Source organism: Monodelphis domestica, chromosome 3, assembly GCF_027887165.1.
Source record: "Monodelphis domestica isolate mMonDom1 chromosome 3, mMonDom1.pri, whole genome shotgun sequence".
Taxonomy (NCBI): Eukaryota; Metazoa; Chordata; class Mammalia; order Didelphimorphia; family Didelphidae; genus Monodelphis; species Monodelphis domestica.
In genome coordinates this window covers 101,873,144-101,894,227 of record NC_077229.1, presented here as the reverse complement: position 1 = coordinate 101,894,227, position 21,084 = coordinate 101,873,144, and the positions used below count along the sequence as shown (strand labels likewise).

Sequence of the window (21,084 nt, the reverse complement as noted above, 5' to 3'; positions counted from 1 at the left end):
AAGTTTAGACTAGATAACCTATGAGGTTCCTTCCAACTTTAGATGTGTGATCCCATAATCCTTTAAAAGGTAGTAAGCATGGTGTCAGATTATAGAGGGCCTCAAATGCCAGGCAAAGATATTTGGACCTTTAGAAAGGGACTGTTGAGCATGGGAGGAATGTGACCAAGTCCATGCATAAAGAAAATTATGGGGATAAGAGGAACAGATTTGTGGAAGAAGAAATATAAGGAGGCTATTGCAACAGTATAGGGACATAGAATTATGAATCTGTCTTATGGTAGTGGCAGCAGAAACTGAGAGGAAGACATGCATAAGAAATACTGGGGCAGCTGGGTGGCTCAGTGGTTTGAGAGCCAAGCCTACAGACAGGAGGTCCTAGGTCCAAATCTGGCCTCAGACACATCCTAGCTGTGTGACCCTGGGCAAGTCACTTCACCCCCATGGCTTAGCCCTTACTGCTCTTCTGCCTTGGAACCAAAACACAGTATTGATTCTAAGTCAGAAAGTGAGTATTTGAAAAAAAAAAGAAAGAAATACTGGTAAAGTGAAATCATCAGGCCTTAGTAATAGATGGATTTGGTTTAAAAAGTAAGAAAGAAGAGTCAAAGGGAATCCCAAGTTTACAAATAGGAGATGGCTGAATGATGCTGTCACTGGCACTCACACAGAAAAGGCAAATGAAGGAATTGGTTTTGGGGAAACATAATGAACTTGGTTTGGGCCATGTTGAGTTTGAGGTGATGGTGGGTGGGATGTCCAGGTAGAGATACCCTCTGGGGAGTTAGAAATGTGGGTCTGAAGCTCCAAAGAGAAGTCAGGGCTAGGGGAAAGGCCAGGGAATTACCTGGAGCTATGGAAATGTCATGAGGTGTCTAAAGTAGAGAAAGAAGAGGAGCAGACCAAGGAGAGATTCTTGAGGTGTTGTTTCAATTGTGTTTTACTCTTTGTGACCCCCTTTGGGGTTTTCTTGGCAAAGATAAATAGATTCATAATTCCATGTCCCTATACTGTTGCAATAGCCTCCTTATATTTCTTCTTCCACAAATCTGTTCCTCTTATGTAGTGATTTGCTATTACCTTCTCCAACTCATTTTACAGATGAGGAAACTGAGGCAAAGCAGGATGAAGTGACTTGCCCAGAGTCACATAGCTTGTAAGTGGTTTAAGCTGGATTTGAACTGAGATCTTCCTAATTCTAGGCCCAGCACTCTATCCACCAGGATAGCTAGTTGCCCAGTTCTTGGTGCTCCCACATTAAAGGATTAGTAAGAGGAGGGCAGCTAGGTGGTTCAGTGGATAGAGAGTCAAGCCTGGAGGCAGGAGGTCCTGGGTCCAAAACTGACCCCAGATACTTCCCAGCTATATGACCCTGGACAAGTTGCCTAGCACTTACCACTATTCAGTCTTGGAACTGATACTTAGTTAGGATTTAAAACATAAAATAAAATAAAAAAGGATTAGGAAGAGACCTAGGAGCCAGTGAAGTCAATTGAAGAGGTAGTGTGACAGAGAGGAGTAGCAGCAGAATGGGGCATCTCAGAAGTGTCTGGAAAAGGGAGTGCACAGAAGGAAGGGGGTGCACCAGTGTCCAATCCTGCAGAAAGGTCAAAGAGGAAGAAGCCCAAAAAAAGGCCATTGGAAAAGTTGAACAACAATAGGAGGCTGTGTATGGCAAGGGCTCAATATCCTGGCTCATATTGAGCTTATTTGCGTCCAAGATCATTCTCACTATTAGAATGTGAGGGCCTGAGGGAAGGGCCCTGTCCCTGCCTCCTGTTTTCCCCAAATAGCAGCCAAAGAGAGACCACAATCTAGCATCAAAGACTCTCAGAGCTGTAAGGGATGTCAAAGGTCACCTGGTGCCACTAAACTCAGGACAACTAAACCAGGACATGCAGCCTCCGTGATGAGGCTGAGTTCTGTTTGAAAGCCTATGTGAGGGCTACATGGCCCCCTGTCATTGGATCCTAGGGCTGCAAATATCAAAGGAACCACCAACTGTCCTCAAGGAGGTTCTGATCAAATAGGAAGACATAAAGGGCTGCAGCACAACTTAGAAAATGTTCAGCTTGGGCTTGGTTTGGGACAGAGGGCAGTGCCAAGGGAAAAGTAGCCCCTCTGGAAGTAGCCCATCCTATTAAAAAACAGCTTTATTGTTACCCTTTGTTGTTTTTTACAGGGAGGTTATTCCAGATATTCCCTCTGCTTTCCCAGCATTGTACTTTTCCTTGAATATTCCAGTTTGGGAGACTTTTAGTTATTAGGAAGTTTTAGTTTATACTGACCTGAACTAGCTTCATGTAACTTAAACATACTTATTACTCAGTAGTGATAACAGTGATAAACAAACTCCTCCCAAGGGTCAACCCGGAGTCCATATTTTGAGGGTAGGGGAACAACAAAATAAAAGAAAGCCAGGCAGGATGATATACTTTGGTGACTTTGTACATCATTTATCATCATCATCATCATTTTAACATACTTGACCTTTATGATTGTTTTAATAATTATAAACAAAGCCTTTATTGTAATACTTTTAAGCAGCTATGTTGCACAGTGGCTAGAGAGCATCAGGAAGATCTGAGTTTAAATCCTGTCTCAGACACTAGCTTTGTGATCCTGGGCAAGATACTTAACCTCCTTTAGCCTCAGTTTCTTCATCTATAAAATGGGAATGAGAATAGCACCTACCTCAGTGTTATGAAGGTTAAAAAAAAAGGTAAAGCACTTTGCAAGTCTTAATGTGCTATATAAATGTTAGTTCTTATGAATAAGACACGAATACAAGTGACTCTAGTTAACAAAAGCAGTCATTTTGTCCAATTGCCCAATAGTCCGCAGACTTATAAACAGAAAAGAATGATATCAGGAGAGGAACTTGTCCCAGGTCCAGTTCTCTCAACTCTACGGAAAAGATGGAAAGAATAAGATTTAAAATAACAATAGTGGAGCACCCAGGTGGCTCAGTGGATTGAGAGCCAGATCTAGAGAAGGGAGGTCCTAGGTTCAAATGTGACCTCAGACACTTCCCAGCTGTGTGACCCTGGGCAAGTCACTTAACCCCCATCCCTTACCACTCTTCTGCCTTGGAACCCATACACAGTATTGATTCTAAGACCGAAGATAAGGGCTTAAAAAATAATGAAATAACAGTAGCAACAATAAAACTTTGTATGCATGTAGTACTTATGTACATTATCTCAGTTCTGCCCTCCAGTGCCAAGTAGCCAAATATAATCCATCTTCCACAGAACTGTTCTTAAGGAAGCTGAAATCTATCATTTCCTTCAACATCTGGAAAAATCCTCTTAGTCCTCCCATAACTTGGTCTCTAGGCTTCTTGATATCTTGGTTGCCATCCTCTGAGTGTATTTCAGTTTGTCAGTGTCCTGGGTTTGTTTTTTTTCTTCTTTGTATCCTCAGTGCTTAGCACAGTAGCTGGCATGCTTGCCTGCCATTTTATGCTTCTGACCTATTGGGCTTTGCTTATGCAGTATATTTCTCTAAACTTAAGTGAAGAATTTATTTCAGGGGTTGTTATGGCAAAAGATTCATCATCTGTTGGCTAGCCTCCTGGGAATGAAAGTCTTCTTTGTCAGGCTAGTCTTTGCCAGTATATACAGTCCCTCATCAGCCCCATCTTCAGGCTGATAGAATCAAGTCAAGCCTTCAGTAACCCGTGGTCACTGCCATAGAGCATCAGGATAAGATCTTATTGGAAAACATGGACCAGAAGAACACAGGATGAGAAAGCATGGATGGGTAATGATCTATACCTTTGGAAGGAGAGTAGCCCTTATAAACAAGTTCATACGTACACTATGTCAACAAAATAAGAGATTTTATATTGCTCCATCTTGATCTCTGTGTCATACCCAGCCTGCTGTTCTAGTCTACTGAGATCTTTCATTTCATCCACACATCTTATGACATGGTCAGATAGATGGTGCAATGAATGGAATGATGGTTCTGGAGTCAGGCAAACTTGAGTTCAAATACAGTCTCCCTCATTTATTAGGTGTGTTACTCTGACCAAGTCACTTAACCTCAGTCTGCCTTAGTTTCCTCATCTGTAAAATGCAGATAAACAGCACATATCTAACAGGCTTATTGTGAGGATTTAATAAGGTAATATTTGTAAAATGCTTAGCACAGTCTTATACATAGTAGGTGATCAATAAATACTTATTCTCTTTACTTTCCTTCTTTTTTCTCCCCATATATTGTGACTGAAAATATGGGTTTCAAGACTGTGAATTGCCCAAACTGTAAGATAATTTTTAGCGTCTTGATTTTATATCAAAAATAAGTGGTTGCCATGGGAAAAATTCCCAAATATGAAATACCCAAGTCAGCTGGGTTTTTTGGAGATTTTAATGAATATAAATGAAGGAATTAAGGAAAGGGAAAGAGACAGAGTAAGAGGAAATAGTAGGAAAAGGCTAGGGCCTAGGCCCATGGCCTAGGCCTTTCTCTTTAAGAGAGAAACAAAGTCAGTCTTTAATCACTCACCAGAAGATCTTTCCAAGTAAAACTCTAGTGTTAAGAGACCCAGCAGCTTCCTCTGACTCCTGACCTCCAATTCAGCTTCCAAAGCCGAATTAAATCAAACTACCTTGAACTGGTTCAGACAGCTCCTTTTAAAGAGAAATTTCTCTTGTGTCACCTCCCCTAAATTTTCACGTCTACCAATCACAGTAGACGCTTTTCCTAGGACAGTCCATTCTTAGTTTTTAGTTCTTACCTTCTCTGGGTAGATTATATCTTCTGAGTACATCATACCTCTTGGTTAAGGTTGCCCCTTACAAGTTGCCTGACCTTTTAGTGATTAATTTGACCTTCATAGGTACTTAGCATCCTTTTGTATTAGATCTAAAAAGAGACCCAGCTTAAGGGCTTTTGCCTCACTATAAGTATGGGTTAAGTACTTTTTCATTGTTCAGTAAGGAGTTTACAACTTTATCTTCCCCTAAAGTATGCTTAAGTATGGGTGGAGTAATGTTAGAGTTCCCAATACATTCCTGACCAAGTACCTCCATTGTTTAAATAGGGAATGACCTTAACCATAACCTTAAGATAATGTTCCAAGGTAGAGTCTGGGAAAATATAAGATTCACAATATGTATTTATCAAGCTCAATGATGAAAATATTGAATAGGTCATAGCCATAGTCAGAGAAACCCTCCAAAGATATTCTTTTTATTTTTTAAATACTAGGTTCCCTATCTTGTCTAGGCTGGAAATATAGGAGCTACTAATGCCCCCATAACACTACTGACTGATGGGAGCTTTGATCTGCTCCATTTCTTTCTTTCTTTCTTTCTTCCTTCCTTTCCTTCTTTCCTTCCTTCTTTCTTTCTTTCTTTCTTTCTTTCTTTCTTTCTTTCTTTCTTTCTTTCTTTCTTTCTTTCTTTCTTTCTTTCCTTCTTTCCTTCTTTCCTTCTTTCCTTCTTTCCTTCTTTCCTTCTTTCCTTCTTTCCTTCTTTCTTTTTTTTAAACCTTTACCTTCTGTCTTAGAATCAATACTGTGTATTGGTTCTAAGGCAGAAGAGTGGTAAGGGCTAGGCAATGGGGGTTAAGTGACTTGACCAGAGTCACACAGGTAGGAAGGGTCTGAGGTTAGATTTGAACCTAAGACCTCCCATCTCTAGGCCTGGCTCTCAATCCACTGAGCCACCTAGCTTCCCCAATCTGTTCCATTTCTGACCAAGGCCAGTGTACCCCTCCTTACATGACCTGGCATTCTCTGGCTTCTAAACCTTGTGTAGATAACTGATTGGTATAGTCCATTACACATTAGAACCTTTGAGCTCAAGAGAGCCACCAGCCTCAGCCTCCCCAGTAGCTGAGATTACACCATGCCCAGGGTATTATCAACATCTTTCCAGGATGACATCAGTCCTTTAACCACTGGGCTTTGGGTCCAGTCATTCAACCAGTTCCAAATTTAGCTAACTGTGCTGCCATCTAGCCTACATCCCTTCATCTTGTCTCCAGGGGTATGTCAAGAGACTTTGTTCAAAGTATTGCAGAAATCCAGTTATAACTATGCCTATCGTTATACCTAGCCTAATAACCCAGTTAAAAAAGGAAATAAGGTTACTCTAACAAGACTTATCTTTGGTAAACCTATGCTGGCTCTTAGTGATCACTGTTTCCTATTCTAAGTGTCAAACATTATGCCTTCAAGAATACATTTTCTACATTACATTATGGACATTTCTTAAGTTCTTGAGTGTGTGTGAACCATGCAGGGAAAAACCAAACCAATGGATGAAGAATGCTTGTTGTCTAGGCTACGCTGTGCAGTAGGACAGGTAGTACTTTGTTAGTTCACAGTCAGAGAGTCATGAGCACTTGTTAAGTACCTACCATATTCCAGGCACTGTGTTAAGTGCAGGCTCCGTGAATAAAAGACAAGTCAGTCCTTTTGAGAAGTTTGCAATTTAATGGGGGAGATAATATGCACATAACTATGTACAAACAAGTTACATATAATATTAATAGGAAATAATCAACAGAGGGAAAGCCTTAGAATTAGAAGGGGTTGGGAAAAGTTACCTTGTAGAAGATGGGACCTGAGCTTATGTGAAGGAAGCCAGGGAAAGCAGGAAGCAGAGATGAAGGAGAGCATTCCAGGAAAAGGGAACAGCCATCCTGGAGTTGGGAGATGGACCATCTCATTTGAGGAACAGCAAGAAGGCCAGTGTCACTGGATCTGAGTACATAAGTGGTGTAAAGTATAAGAAGAATAGAAATGTAGGACAACTAGGTGGCTCACTGGATAGAGACCAGGCCTAGACATGGGAGGTCCTGGGTTCAAATCTAGTTTCAGATACTTCCTGGGGTGACATAGTCAGATCCTTGCTTATGGAAAATAACTTTGTTGACTAAATAGAAGATGAACTGGAATAGAGAGAGACTTGTGGCAGGCAGACCAACCTAGACTATTTCATTAGAGTGGTATATTCAAGAGATATTGCAAAGATAAAATCAACATACCTTAGCAACAAATTGGATATGGAGAGTGGGAGATAGTGAGGAGCTGAGGATTACTAGGCTGAGCCTAGAGGACTGGAAGGATGGTAGTGCCCTCAACAGTAATAAAGAAATTTGGAAGTTGGGGAGGGGTTTTTGGGGAAAAGATTAGAAGCTCCATTTTGAATTCATTGAGTTTAATGTATCTATTGGACATACAGTTCAAGATGTCTGAAAGGCATTTGGAGATGTGACTGAAGATCAGAAGAGAAGTTAGGACTGAATAAGTAGATTTAAGAATAAATATGTCCTAGGGGTATATCCAATTCCAATATCCATGCAGAGGGATAATAAGTTGGACACAGAATTAGACAGGAGGAAGATAGTAGTTTCTAACACATTTGAGATACTATATGGTACTTTCAAGGATGCCCAGTGATTCAAGACAACTCTGAGGGACTTATGACAAAGAATGCTGTCTACCTCCAAAGAAAGAACTGTTGGAATCAAATGCAGATGAAAACATGTGATTTTTCACTTGTTTATTTGGGTTTATGTTTCAAGGTTTTGGTTTTATAGGATTTTTCTCTTATAAAAAGAAACAATATGGAAATGTGTTTTGCATGATAAAACATGTATAATTAGGAAAAAACACCAAAAATTAAAAAAATGATACCCAGCTAAGCCAGGTACAAGTCTGTCTTTTTAATACTACTATTCTTCTGGCGGCGCTGGATGGCTGGGAGTCATGGGAGTTCTTCTGAATAAGATATAGGGGTTTTTTAGTAGATTGTATGTATGTGTGTTTCTGCTATGGCAACAAAAAGCTGCATTAAGAAAGAAATACTGTCTAGAATGAGGGAGTTCCACAGGTGAAAAAATGGTGGCAAGAGAGATTGTAACTTACGCATAGTTTTTATGTGTCTTTCATAAAATTTAATTCTATTGACTTTTATTACACACTTCGCTGTACTGAGTGATACAGGAAATAAACAGCTGAGATAAAATAAGTTTTTTGCTTTGATGGAGATAATAGTCTATCAGGCGACTATTACACAACCACAGATAAATAAAATAGACAATGTTTCATGTATAGTTCTTGGAATGAATCAATCCACCAGAACAGTACAGTGAGCGGGTCTAATCTTCTCCACCACTTTCTTCTCTCATTCTTTTTTCTATTGTGGCCTCTATGCTAGCAAGTTGGAGTTTTCCAGAAAGAAAGTGGCTTTTATATTAAATATACTTAGGGCTCTAGGGTAACTTTTGTTGGCAATTATTCCTATTAACACTGTAGCTCATAAGCCCCCACCAATTATATTTTCCATTAATTAATCAGATACTAATAATTAACACTAACCAAATAATTTTATGAAAATATAAAACAAATATCTAATATTTACATAAAACCACACCCACAAATCTGAATCACATTCTCACATCAATGCACATGATATGTAGAGTGTGAATACAGACTTTAAGGTAGTAAGACAAACAAGCAGGGAATAAATGTGGCAACAACTCAAAATTCTACAAATGTAGACTTTGGTTTCCTCATTCTGTCTCAAGAACTATGCATTAATTAATGTTTCTTGATGAGCATACCTTTTCTTTGAACAAATGCTTCCACTACCAATATAAGCTGATTCATGCTATGCTGAGTTAACAATTCATTAGGCATGATATTTCAACTGTACAGATTGCTTTGCTGGGCTACTTTTATGATGCATTGCTTCTAAGTTGTTCTTCCACTTATCTGAGCTTGCTACTTGACAGCAACTGTAGTATCCATCACTTCCAGCCACAGATGTAGATGATACCTTTAGCTACAGTGTTATACTCTTTTAGGAAAAGATAACCTTTATTCTAAGATTGGAACAAAGTCTTTACAACTCTTCCTCCATTTCTTAGCAAAAAAACACATAGCAATGCCTAGAAGTATCTTCTGTCTTTTCTTCTCTCCTCTTCTTTTTAACAATAGTCAGCAATAGAGAGCAAAGGAAGTTCTGTATTCCTCAATACCAAGTGGCAATAGAAGCTGAGTATAAATTCTCCACTCTTTCTTCTTTTTTTCCTAGTCTTACTTTTTCTTCTGCCTAATTTCAGCAGCAAGTGACAATAAAGAACAAATTATATCCTTTACACTCCTTTTCAGCAGCTGGGGCAGTTGAGTGAGCAAAGTATATCCTCTCCAGCCTGATATGCAAATCAACAACTGCTGTCTGGATGCCTTCAGCAACTCCTTCATAACACTGAGGCAGACTTATACCCCAGACAAGAGAACTGTCAAAGGTCACCCTCCTTTTACATGATAAGCATATCAGAATGGTAGTGTTATTCAGAACCTGAAGGGATAAAGGACTTTATAGACTAGAAGAGATAGGCCCTTACTATTAGTACTTGGATAGATAAAAAACTGGGGAAAGGGGGGCAGCTGGGTGGCTCAGTGGATTGAGAGCCAAGTCTAGAGACAGGAGGTCCTGGGTTCAAATTTGACCTCAGACACTTCCTAGCTGTGTGACCCTGGACAAGTCACTTAACCCTTATTGCCTAGCCCTTATCACTCTTCTGCCTTGGAACCAAAATATAGTATTGATTCTAAGATGGAAGGTAAGGGTTAAAAGAAACCTGGAGAAAGCATCATTGACTTCATGGAATATATAGCATAGAAATGGCTCACATTTCCATAGTGCATTGAGGTTTTACAAAGCACTTATATTGTCCCTATTTTAAAGATGAAGAAATTTGATGTTCAGAGTATCCTTATTTTACAGATGAAGAAACTGAGATTCCTAGAGGTAAAGGTCACAAAGCTAGTAATTGTTGGACCCAGAATTAGAATTCAGATTTCCGAACTCCAAATTTAGTGCTCCTTTTCTTATAACACAGCGCCTTTAGTAGAGGGATATCATGCATCGATAGAAATAATAAAAAAATAAGGGTATCTCTAAGGGAGTGTGTGGCAACAGTACCAGTGAAGTATAAGAAAGTAGGACGTGAGATTCAAGGGTGAAGGTGATAAATGGAAACAGGGAAAGTTTCATGGAGGCGTGATATTTCAGCTCAGCCTGGAAGGAAAGGGCCAACTTTAGCCAGCTGATGGGGAGGGGCTGTGGAGAACATTTAAAGCATAGAGAATGATGTGAACAAAGGCATGGAAGCTGAAAGGTACAGGTTTTGGAGAGAGAGAATGACCACAGAATTTATATGGATAGCAGGCAGCAGAACCACAAGAGGGTCTTAAAACTCTAAATCTAATGCTCCTTCTGCTATGCCATTCATATCAGTATCTTGCACCTCACCACTCTTCTTTCCCAAAAAGTATAGTAGGATTTCCCTTTGGGGCACCTGAGAAGGCAAAAATGCTATTCTTAGATCTAGGAATTATAAGTAAGGTTTTGAATAATGACTACTAAATGGCTATAGATGTTACTACAAGACTATTTGTATACAAGAAAGTCCAGTATAATGGAAAGAGTTGGCCCTGAGCATCAGAAGAGCTCTTTATTTACATTTTGTACAAAATTAGACAAATCATTTTATCCCTTAGCCTCTCACTTTCCTCATCTATAAAATGGGAATAATAATACCTGTCCTGCCTGTCCCCCGTGTTATTATAATGATCAAATGAAAAAATAGATTCCATAATACTTTGTAAACTTTAAGGTGCTCTATAGACCGGCAGAATTAACAGTATTCATTTTTATAGAATATAGAGGACAGCTAGATGGTCCAGTGGATAGAGTGCTGGACCTGGAGTCAGAAAAACTCCCTCTTCATGAGTTCAAATCTAGCCTCAGACACTGACTATGTGATGGTGAGTGAAGTCACTTAACTGTCTCAATTTCCTCATCTGTAAAAAGATCAGAGAAGGAAATGGCAAGAAAACCCCAAATTCTGTCACAAAAAGTAGGATATGACTGAAATGACTGATCAACAACAGAGTTCATAGAATCATAAGATTTAGATTTGGAAAGAACCTCAGAAGCCATTTAGTTTAAACCTCTCCTTTTCAGATGGGAAATAGAGACCCAGGGAGATTAAATGATTTGCTTAAGGTTACAGGGAATAAGCATCAGAAACAGGATTTGAATCCAATACTTCTGACTCCAGAACCCACTTTCTTTCTATTGTTCCTTTTTGTTTTAACCAGGAATTATTTATAAAACATAGGGACATCCTTGTGGGTTGCAGTGCTCAGAAAAGGCTCTTAGGAGGAGGAGGCACTTGAGCTGGGTAGGATATAGGTGGTAAGAGGTACTGATAGAGAAGGGAGTAGGAGACAAACAACCACTGTGAACTTCTAATGAGAAAATTTCAAACATTGTGTGTGTCAATAGGCATTTTTAGCCTTAAAGTCCAAGATGTCAGGTACCTTGCTAAGGAGTTGGGGGTATGAAGAAAGACAAAACCAGTCCTTGCCTCAAGAAGTTTGCTTTCTACTGGGGGAGACAATATATAAAGAAGGACACCCAAGATGCATACAGGCTGGCAATCTCAGAGGAGCCAGCACCAACTAGTAGCTAGGGAGACTGGGAACTGCCTCCTAGAGAAGGATAGTGTTTGAACTGGCCTGAGAAACTAAGGCAGAAATGAGGAGGGAGAGGAGAGGCAGGGAAACTCAAAAGATCCCATGCCCCCAAAAGACCCTGGACTTCTTGAACCTAGCTGTGCCAAGTCTAACACTTCCACCTAATTTTGTGCTGCTTTGGTTATTGCTTTCCCTTTCTGGTGGACCCCAGCAATCCAGTCCACAGAGGGTTTGGGGAAGTCCTGGAGAGGTCCAGGAAGAATTGGGAGGTTGTGAGTGAGGGACAGAGGGAACCAGGGGACCTATAGGACACTGGAAGGCAAGGGGCCTCACGTTCCCTGCCTTTCTAGCACTTCTTGGAGGGAAGCTGGTACTTTCTGTGGATAAGGGCAAATGTATGAGATGGAAGGAGGGGACGATCTGAGATAGTACATCCCAAGTACATTTTCCATCTGTCCCAGTTCCCTAAGCTGCAGACCATTAAGGGTCAATGAGGTCTGAGTCTCCGCCGGGGTGCGGGGATGGGGTGGAAGACCTGAAGGGCCCTGGGCTTGGAGCATGCGCCCTGGATTAGTAGCCTGCAAACCTGCCCCCTCCCCCCTTTCCCGCATTGATCTTCTGAAGCCCCGCCCTTGGCCAGGGGTCCTGGCCCCGAGGCCCCGCCCCTCCCCGCTGTTTCTCTCCTCCCCCCGAGGCTGCGGCGCTCTGACTGAGCCCTTGCGGGCTGGCTCAGTGTGGTTGTGCGGGGGTGTGAGTGTAAGCCGCCTCTTCCTGAGTCGAGCCACCACCGCAGCCCCCTCACCCCCCAACCCCCTTCCCAGCTGGGCCATGGACCCCTCCCGCGCCATCCAGCACGAAATCAGCTCCCTTAAAGGTGCGGGCCAGGGTCTGGGGGTGCGGGGAGTGGGGAACGGGGAGGCGACACGCTATACGGAGCGGGCAAGAAAGGTTTAGGGGAGACTACGGAGGGCGGGGCTGGAGAGGAGATTAGGGTAAGTTTTGGAGAGGCCAAGAGATACCATATGGAGGAATATTGAGGACCGGTGGTCTGGGGAGGGGACAATGGGTCTAGGGACTCAGGGGGGCCTCTTTGGGACTTGAGGGGCTGGCGGGTTGGGGACTAGCCGAGGACAGTGCCCGCTTTGTAAGAGTTCTGAGCGTGGTAAACTAGTCAGGAAGGAGGACTGTAGGTCGCGTACCCCACGTGGAGCCCTTACTTTGCTGGGGCGGCTCCGCTGCGCAGTGACCCCAGGTAACCTCCAGACTCCTCCTCCGCTCCGCCTCTTTGCCAAAGGTGTGCCTGCAGGTGGTCCTCGGGCCCGTTTTTTGCTGGGCTAGGGTCCCCCAGGGGGCAGATCTTTACCGCAGAGAAAGAAACTCTCACTTTTGCTGCAGGACGAATTCTTTGAGGTCCCAGGCTTTCTTCCTGGGAGACAGGTAGGGATGGATGCTGCAAAGACACCTCGGCTCCTCTCCCCTCCCTTAATTAGGAGCCCTTTCCATTCTTACTCTCTGGTCAGGATCCTGTGTGAGAAAGAGTAGAGCACATCCCCCTCCCTCCCTTCCCACCAGGGATTTGAGCTAAATAGACCTTACTGCAGAGTTGTGACTGTCCCCACCCAGGCAGAGCGGGGGAGGGGATAGAAATGAGATGGAGAGGAGGATGTGGGAGTGGTCCCCTGATGGATGGGCAAATGGACTGAGGAAGATTCCCCTTCCTTTTCTTTTCCTTCCCTGAGTCTTTAGGAGGCAGATGAATTCCATCTTTTCAAGATCCCACACAAAACTCTGCTCAATATGTGGCGGTTCTGAAAGAGAGACTTAGAGACAGCTCTGCCTATCCCTTAGTCTCTCTGAGGGACTCCCTGTAGCTTTGGCAGAGAGGGGTCGCTTTGCTTGTCTGCAGCAGGGACTGGAGCCAGACCTGGCAATCCAACCGCCCGTGGCACACTCCCTATTCCCCCCTTCTGGGCGTCTCTCTGCTCAGCCAGGAGACCCCAGTGTATTCCAGCTCCTGATTGACCTCCCTTGAAGGAGGGTCCCTGAGGGAATGAGTGCCTGAGGCGCCGGTTAGACTGGGGAAAGGCCCCCTACGGGTGACTTTACACAGTGGCTTCTTGTCTTGTTGGGAATGGGGGGAGCTGCCCCATCTGCCTGAGTAGTCACCCTGGAGACCCGGTTGCCAGTCTCCTCTGCCTTCCCTGAGGGCTGGGCCAGCCAATTCGTTTTGCTCTGGGTGGGTGGAAGGTGGGGGCTGTGATGAGGCCAGGTCTGGCCCAAGGCTGGAGGAATTTGTGCTGTTGCTGGTTCTTGGTCCCAGCTTCAGTCTCCAGAGCTGAGTCAGCAGAGGTGACTGCTGTCTGCAGTGACCTGGTTTAGGATGGGCGGTGGGGGTGGGGGGTGGGGGGGGTGGAGAGGGTGGCCTTGATGCAAGGATCTCCTCCCTGCCAGTCACCCTTATCATTCTGGTCTTCCTAACCTGCGCTCCCCTGCACCCTAGACACAAACTTAGGGGTCTACAATTTGAAGAAAGGAGATGGACAGGATGGGGGGGCTCCAAGGTGCTTCTACCCTCCTTCTCTTTTCAGGCAGTGCTATTGCTGCCCTCTGCTGCCCACTAGTAGCACTGCATCATATCCCTGGTGTGCCCAGGACCTCCAGCTCTTTGAGTTGAGAGACTGAATGGAAGCTCTAAGGAGAATAATGCTATCACTGACTCAGTGGTAGGACCCTGAGTTAGGGAATAGTTTGGCTTAGATTGACTTTAGGGAATGGCAAAGGATGTTGGGAGATATCAAATGAAATAACATTTGTCAAGTACTTTGCAAGCCTTAGAGCTCAACAAATGCCTGCTGTCATCATCATCATCATGGGACTTGTAGGGGAGTTGATGAATGACTCATGGAAGATCTTGGGGGAGCATGTGGGGGGTGTCTTGTGTCAAGGGACAATGACAGAGGGGGACTGTCATAAAACATGGGGTTCATATTGAAGTACCATCTAGAAGTGTTCCATTAGGGAAGACAGTGTGAAGTGACAGTGGAAGATTGGGGAATGGTCTTGGGGAGTATATGCATATTCTAGAAGGGGGGAACATTATGTAGGATGTTTTTGGACAAAGGATGGGTTGAGAAGATATGAGTGTCAATGGGGCACCCATGATTGTGTCAGGAGAAATGGATTTTAGTTGTCCAAAGGAAAGGAGTAGTCTGTCCCGGTCACAAGCCACATTTGAAATTTTTTATCCAATTTGGGGGAGAATATTTTATGAAGGTAAGCTGAGGTGTGTCCAGTGGAAGGTAATCAGAGTGATAAAAAACCTAGAAATTGTCATATGAATATTAGGTGAAGGATTATTTGGCCTGGAGAAAAGAGACTAAGGGTGGAAAATAGATTCACTGATTATTAGAACTGGAAGGGATCTTGACAAGTCCAATTCTCTCGTTTTACAGATGATGAAAATGAACCCCCAGAGATGCTATGATTTGCCTATGGTCACACAGTTGCTTAGTGATAGAGTTGAGACTAAAGCCCAGGGCTCCTCACTCCTAGGCCATTATTCTTTCTTCTGCACTGAATGGCATGATTTTTGTCTTAGGGACCATCATTTGGAATGGGGAGGTATGTAGTCCAATGGAAAGGGTGCTAGGTTTTGAGCTAGAGGGCTGGGTTCAAATCTCAGTTCTGATATTCATGACCTATATGACCTTGAGCAAATTACTTCTCCCTAAACCTCATTTTCTTCATCTATAAAATGAAGAATTTGGAGTAGATGATTTCTGAGGATCCTTTTAGCTCTAAATCTGTGTTTCTATGATTAAATGTGTTCTGTCTGACTCCTGAAAGCAGAACTAGGAGTAGTGGGACCAAAACCCCCCCCACTTTTTCTCTTTCTTTTTTTTTAATTCAGCCCTTCCCTCCCATCCTTATACCATAGAAGGTGTCATCTGGTAAAATATATAGATTATGTCTTTTGTGTTGCCACTTCTCAGTTCATTCTCTGGAGATGTGAATATTCACAAGTTATTCTTCAAATATTAAATCTGTAGCTGTATATAATGTTCTCTTGGTTCTACTCATTTAACTCTTCATTATCTTATGTAGTTCTTTCCAAGCTTTAAAAACATTAATCTGCTCATCATTTCTTTCTTAAAAAATTTTTTTTCTTAAAATCCTTACCTTCCATCTCAGAATCAATACTGTGTATTGGTTCTAAGGCAGAAAAGTGGTAAGGGCTAGGCAATGGGGGTTAAGTGACTTGCCCAAGGTCATAGAACTAAGACATGTCTGAGGTCAAATTTTAACCTAGGACCTCCCATCTCTAGGCTTGGCTCTCAATCCACTGAGCCACCCAGCTACCCCCTTGCTCATCATTTCTTATTGTTAAGGAAGGCCCATTTCAAGCAATAGGAGTTTTTAAAGTAGAGTTGTCCAAAAATGGAATGGTGATAGTGAGCCTCCCATTCCTGGGAATAAGCAAAAGTTGAATGAATATGTTGCAGTCAGATCTATTTTATTTAATTTATTTAATTTATTAATTTAGGATATTTTTTATGGTTACATGTTTTTTATTCTTTCCCTCCTCTCTTCCTTCCCCCCTCCCATAGCCAATGTGCAATTCAACTGGGTTTTACATGTATCATTGATCAAGACCTATTTCCATATTATTAATATTTGCACTAGAGTGAACATTTAGATTCTATATGCCCAATCATATCCCCATCAAACTATGTGCAAGAAAATGTTTTTCTTCTGTGTTTCTACTCCCACAGTTCTTTTTCTGGATGTGGATAGCATTCTGTCTCATAAATTCCTCTGGATTGTCCTGGATCATGGCATTGCTGCTAGTAGAGAAGTCCATTACAAGCGATTGTATCACGGTGTATCAGTCTCTGTATACAATATTCTCCTGGTTCTGCTCCTTTCACTCTGCATCAATTCCTGGAGATGGTTCCAGTTCACATGGAAGTCCTTCAGTTCATTATTCCTTTCAGAACAATAGTATTCCATCACCAACAGATACCATAATTTGTTCAGCCATTCCCCAATCAAAGGGCATCCCTTCATTTTCCAATTTTTTTGCCACCACTAAGAATGTGGATATAAATGTTCTTGTACAAGTATTTTTCCTTATGATCTTTTTGGGGGTAAAACCCAGCAGTGGTATGGCTGGATCAAAAGGTAGACAATCTTTTAAAGCCCTTTGGGCATAGTTCCAAAATGTCTTCCAGAATGGTTGGATCAATTCACAACTCCACCAGCAGTGCATTAGTGTTCCAATTTTGTAACATCCTCTTCAAAACTTGTTACTTAGTCAGACCTATTTTTAGGGAGGCCCCTTGAATTGAATAGGAAGACTAGACCAGGTGGTTTCAAAAGTTCTATCATTTTAACTCTCTGCTATGTTATGCTCCATTATCTTTTCTGAGTGCCTATATTCCTATGTGTCAAATGTTGGGTAATGAATGGAATTTGTAGTAGAGGGGTAGATTTAGGTTTGATAGAAGGAAAAACTTAACAGAGCCATCTAAATGTCAAATGGACTGCCTATGAATGTAATGAGGGTTTCTCCTTTATAAAAAGACTTCAAAGAATAAAACTAGACAAATGGATAGATAGATGGATGAATTCATTAATGATTTCTCAAAAGCCAGATGATCTCTTATCAGGTGTATTGTGAAAGGTATTATGGTTCAGGGATGAGTTGAACTCAGTGATTTTCCTGCTAACTCTGATGCATCTGTTAAACAAACACAGTAATTCCTTTCTTCCCTCCCACTCAGTCTTGGCTAGTTGGTCCATTTGAGTGGTCAGCTGCTGTGGAGCTCTGGAAAACCAAATAAGTGTGCTTTTAGAATATAAGGGTAGGACTGGGAGCTGACCAACCCTACTCCAGGCCAGTTTGGTTACCTTTTCTGAGTATGGGGGGAAAGGGGTGAAACAGAGAAGGGCCATTTCTTCCTGGTGGTCAAGAGACCAATTTTTGGATTGGTCAGAATGGATGGGAATTTATACCTTTCCTTTTTTAAAACCCTTACCTTCCATTTTAGAATCAATACTGTGCATTGGTTCTAAGGCAGAAGAGTGGTAAGGACTTGGCACTGGGGATTAAGTAACTTGCCCAGGGTCATACAGCTAGGAAGTGTCTGAGGCTAGATTTGAACCCAAGACTTCTCATATCTAGGCCTGGCTCTCAATCCACTGAGCCAACTAGCAGCCCCCTTCACTTCACTTTTAATTAATATAAATCAACAACTGGATGAGACCCCCCCCCAAATGTGATCTTAGACTTCCCATAGAGAAGAAATGACCAGACCTAGATATGAGTTTTGTTGTCCTCTGTCCTGCACAGACCACATATGGAGTATGATGTTCAGGTCTAGATGCCATATTTTAGGAAAGTTGTTGATATGCTGAAGATCGTGATGTGTGTGTATGTGGTGGTGGGGGTGAGGAGGATGGTGAAAGACCTTGGGCTTATGCCATATAAAATTTGATGGAAGGAACTGGGAGTCCCTCATTTGGATAAGGGAAGGCTTAGAGTTGACTAATTGCTGTCTTCAAGTATTTAAGGGGTTGTCAGATGGTGTCTCTCCCAGGTAGAATGTACAGAGATTAGGGTTTTTTGTCTTGGTATCCTTAGCCAATGCCTTATATACAGTGGGTGGATTATTTTTAAATTGAATAAAATCAAATCGAAGAGGGGTTGGATTTAAAATTTTATCAGACATGTTTTCTCATTTGAGCCCCCCAAAACACCATTAAATAGGTCTCAAGGCACTCATTAGTTTCATTTTGTTCATGAGAAAACTCAGGCTTAGGGAGGTTATTGAGGGACCTGTCCATGGTTACACGGCTTGAAAACCTGGTCTTCCTTCCTTAACTTAACCCTCAGCAACAAAAGGGCAAATTTAGCCTCTTGCCTCTGTTGAAACCCACAGACCTTGAACTCTGCATCTGGAATGGGGAAGGGAGGATTCTGGGGGAACTCGATAGCTGTCTTTAAGTATTTGAAGCTCTGTCACATGGGAAGGGATTAGGTGTGTTCTATTTGGCCCCAGAGGGCAGAATTAGCAACACTGGGTGGGGAGTCTCAGAGGGACAAATTTAGGATTGATGTAAAGAAAAACTTCCTCACTATTAGAGCTGTCCAAAAGTGGAATGAATGGCTCAGCAGAGCCTGCAAGACCACTTGTTGGATATGTTATAATGGGGATTCCTTAATGGGTGTGAGTTAGAACAGTCCTTTCCCAACTCTATCATTCTGTGGTTTCCTGCTTCTTCTTGGACCCAGAGAACTGTTTGAGAAGAAAGAAGTACAAGTTTTAGAGAGCATTGGCTCAGTGTCCCATTTAGTTAGAAAACTTGTCTATGGATTAGAGCCTCCTTGAATGTGGGAGCTCTAAAAGAAGCAAAGTCTGGATGATCCAAATTTATCTACTTGGACAGTATGGCCTCTGAGATGATGTCCTTCCCAACACTGACATTCTGTGAATCTCTGGTTGGAGATGGAATAGGGGCTCTAGGGCAAGGATTCTTAATCCCAGTTCCATGGGGACTGGGTAGATTTCTGGGCCAGGCTGTGAACCTGGAATGGTTATATTTTGATAACCTCATTTCACTCTAATTGTTTTCCTTTGTAATCCTATGTACTTTATTTTCTGCATTTAAAAGCTCTATTCTGAGAGGAGGGGTCCACAGTCTTCGATCTACTGCCAAAGGGGTCCATGACACCCAAAAAGAATAAGCCCCTGGGCTGGAGAGGGGAAATGGGGAGTCTTAGGATATGTCACTATCTGGTTGACCGGTCCTTCTGGAGTCTGTCTCTTTCTTTCTGTCCTGGAAGCTGGTCTTTTCTGCACCCCCTGCTCTGCTCTATCTCCCTGATGAGGCATTGGGGGATGGACGCCAACAACCAGTATGGTTCCGAACGTGTTCCCTCAGACTGTGCCTCCCCCCCCCCAGTACCCTGCGGTGCCAGGGCCTCTCTCTTTCCCTCTTTCCCTCCCTCCTACCCCTCTGTGGTCTGTGGGAACTAGCCAGACTCAGCTCTGACTTCAAAGTTTCCACGTCAGGGGTGGGGAGGGGGGATTGCTCTGTTTGCCTGTGTGCTCTCTGCTGCCATGGTGACCGCCTCATTAAACCCGCCCCCCCACGCCTACTGCTTACTCCTCCCTCCCATTCCGGATCTGCCCCCTCCCCCTTTCTCGGAGCTGCCCTATTTATTACTGGGCTTCAGGGTTCTAAGTGTATGAATGAATGAGAGAGTGTTTGACAGGGGCAGAGGCTGCTTGCCTCAGTCACGGCTCCGGTTCATTGCCCCCTCCCACACCATTCCCCACCTGCCCCGCGAGTGTCTCCCAGTCCTCCTTGCTTCCTCTTTGCCCCACACATCCCTCCACTTCCCAGACCTGTCTTCTCCTGCCCTGACTCCCACATCCTCCCTTCGTACTTGTCTCCTCGTGCCCCGATTATCCATCTCTCCCTCCACCCTTCCTGGTCACATACACCTGTTATCTCCTTTCTTGATTCCACTCACCTACCTCCCCTGATCCTCTTTTGGGCTCCCTTCAACCTTGCCCCTCTCTGCCCACTCCACTGTACCTCTCCCCCTACCCCCCTTCAACCTCTCCATCCAGTGAGGGCTGGCTTTGGGCGTGGGGTGAGGATTGGGGGGAACCTAAGGCAAGGGTCCCAGGAGGAAGTGTGTGCCGGTCATCTCCCACCCCATCCCGGCTTCTCCCATCTAGGGCCTGTTCTTCTCTCCCTTCCCTGCCTCCCCCTGGAATGTATAGCACCGTGGGCGGGGCAGAGCCTCAGGGTGACTTTGATTTCCGCATGGCAGCTGGCAAGGCAGATTCTTCTTCTGGGCCTGGCTGCCCAGTGCTGCTTGCTGGGGGTCAGACGGATGGGCCTGCCCAGCCTCCTGAGGCGCCCTGCTAATCTTGGATCCAGGTGGAAATGACTTGGCACCTTGAGGAACAAAGTGTTCGGTGCTGTTCCTAACATGGCCCGGGACAGAAAAGGTTAAGGGGCAGAGGGCTGGACCGGAGCCAGGAATCTGGATGGAGGGGCATCTGTGCCCTCTATAGCGGCCCCAGGAAAAGCAAAGGGGAGGGGGCTCCGACCCTGGTGCTCGCCCGCCTGAGCTCTTCTGCCCGGCCCCTCAGGAACTGGGGATAGCACTGCCTTTCCCAGAGGATTCCGTGATGGAGGAGGTGGGAGCTGGGGATCCCTGTCCTGCGCTTTGGCACTAATGCTACTTTCCCTTTCAGCTCCATCATATCCCCTCCCCAGAATAGGCATGGTCCCCTCCCAGGCTCTTCTGTCTCGTTCCTCCGGGACCCTTTAAGCCTCACACCTTCAGCTCAAACAGCCCCAACCCAATAGCCACTGACTGCCCCGCTTCAAGACCCCCCACTCCAGGCTTCCCGGCCCCTGCGGTGGTGTCAATGGCTTCCATCTGGCCCCTGCCTCCTCCGGGCTCCCACTTAAGATTGTGGAAGGAAGCATTTCAAAAATGAAGTTGTTTCTGATAGAGAAGGGGGACATATTGAGGGAGCCAAACCCCC

General features: G+C 43.7%; 1 protein-coding gene across 10 annotated transcripts in view; it reads left to right on the top strand.

The window, feature by feature from the left end:
- PLEC (plectin) overlaps nt 1–21,084 on the top strand; it is a 119,657-nt gene that overhangs the window by 17,244 nt on the left and 81,329 nt on the right. For 3 of the 10 annotated variants that reach the window (XM_056822861.1, XM_016432027.2, XM_016432026.2), the window contains exon 1: nt 12,056–12,386. The exons of the other annotated variants lie outside the window; for them this stretch is intronic. In XM_056822861.1, coding sequence (XP_056678839.1) covers nt 12,071–12,386 — 316 coding nt within the window. In that variant the 5' untranslated portion in view covers nt 12,056–12,070. Of the gene's footprint in view, nt 1–12,055; nt 12,387–21,084 lie in introns of those variants that run through there. 10 annotated transcript variants of the gene reach the window in all.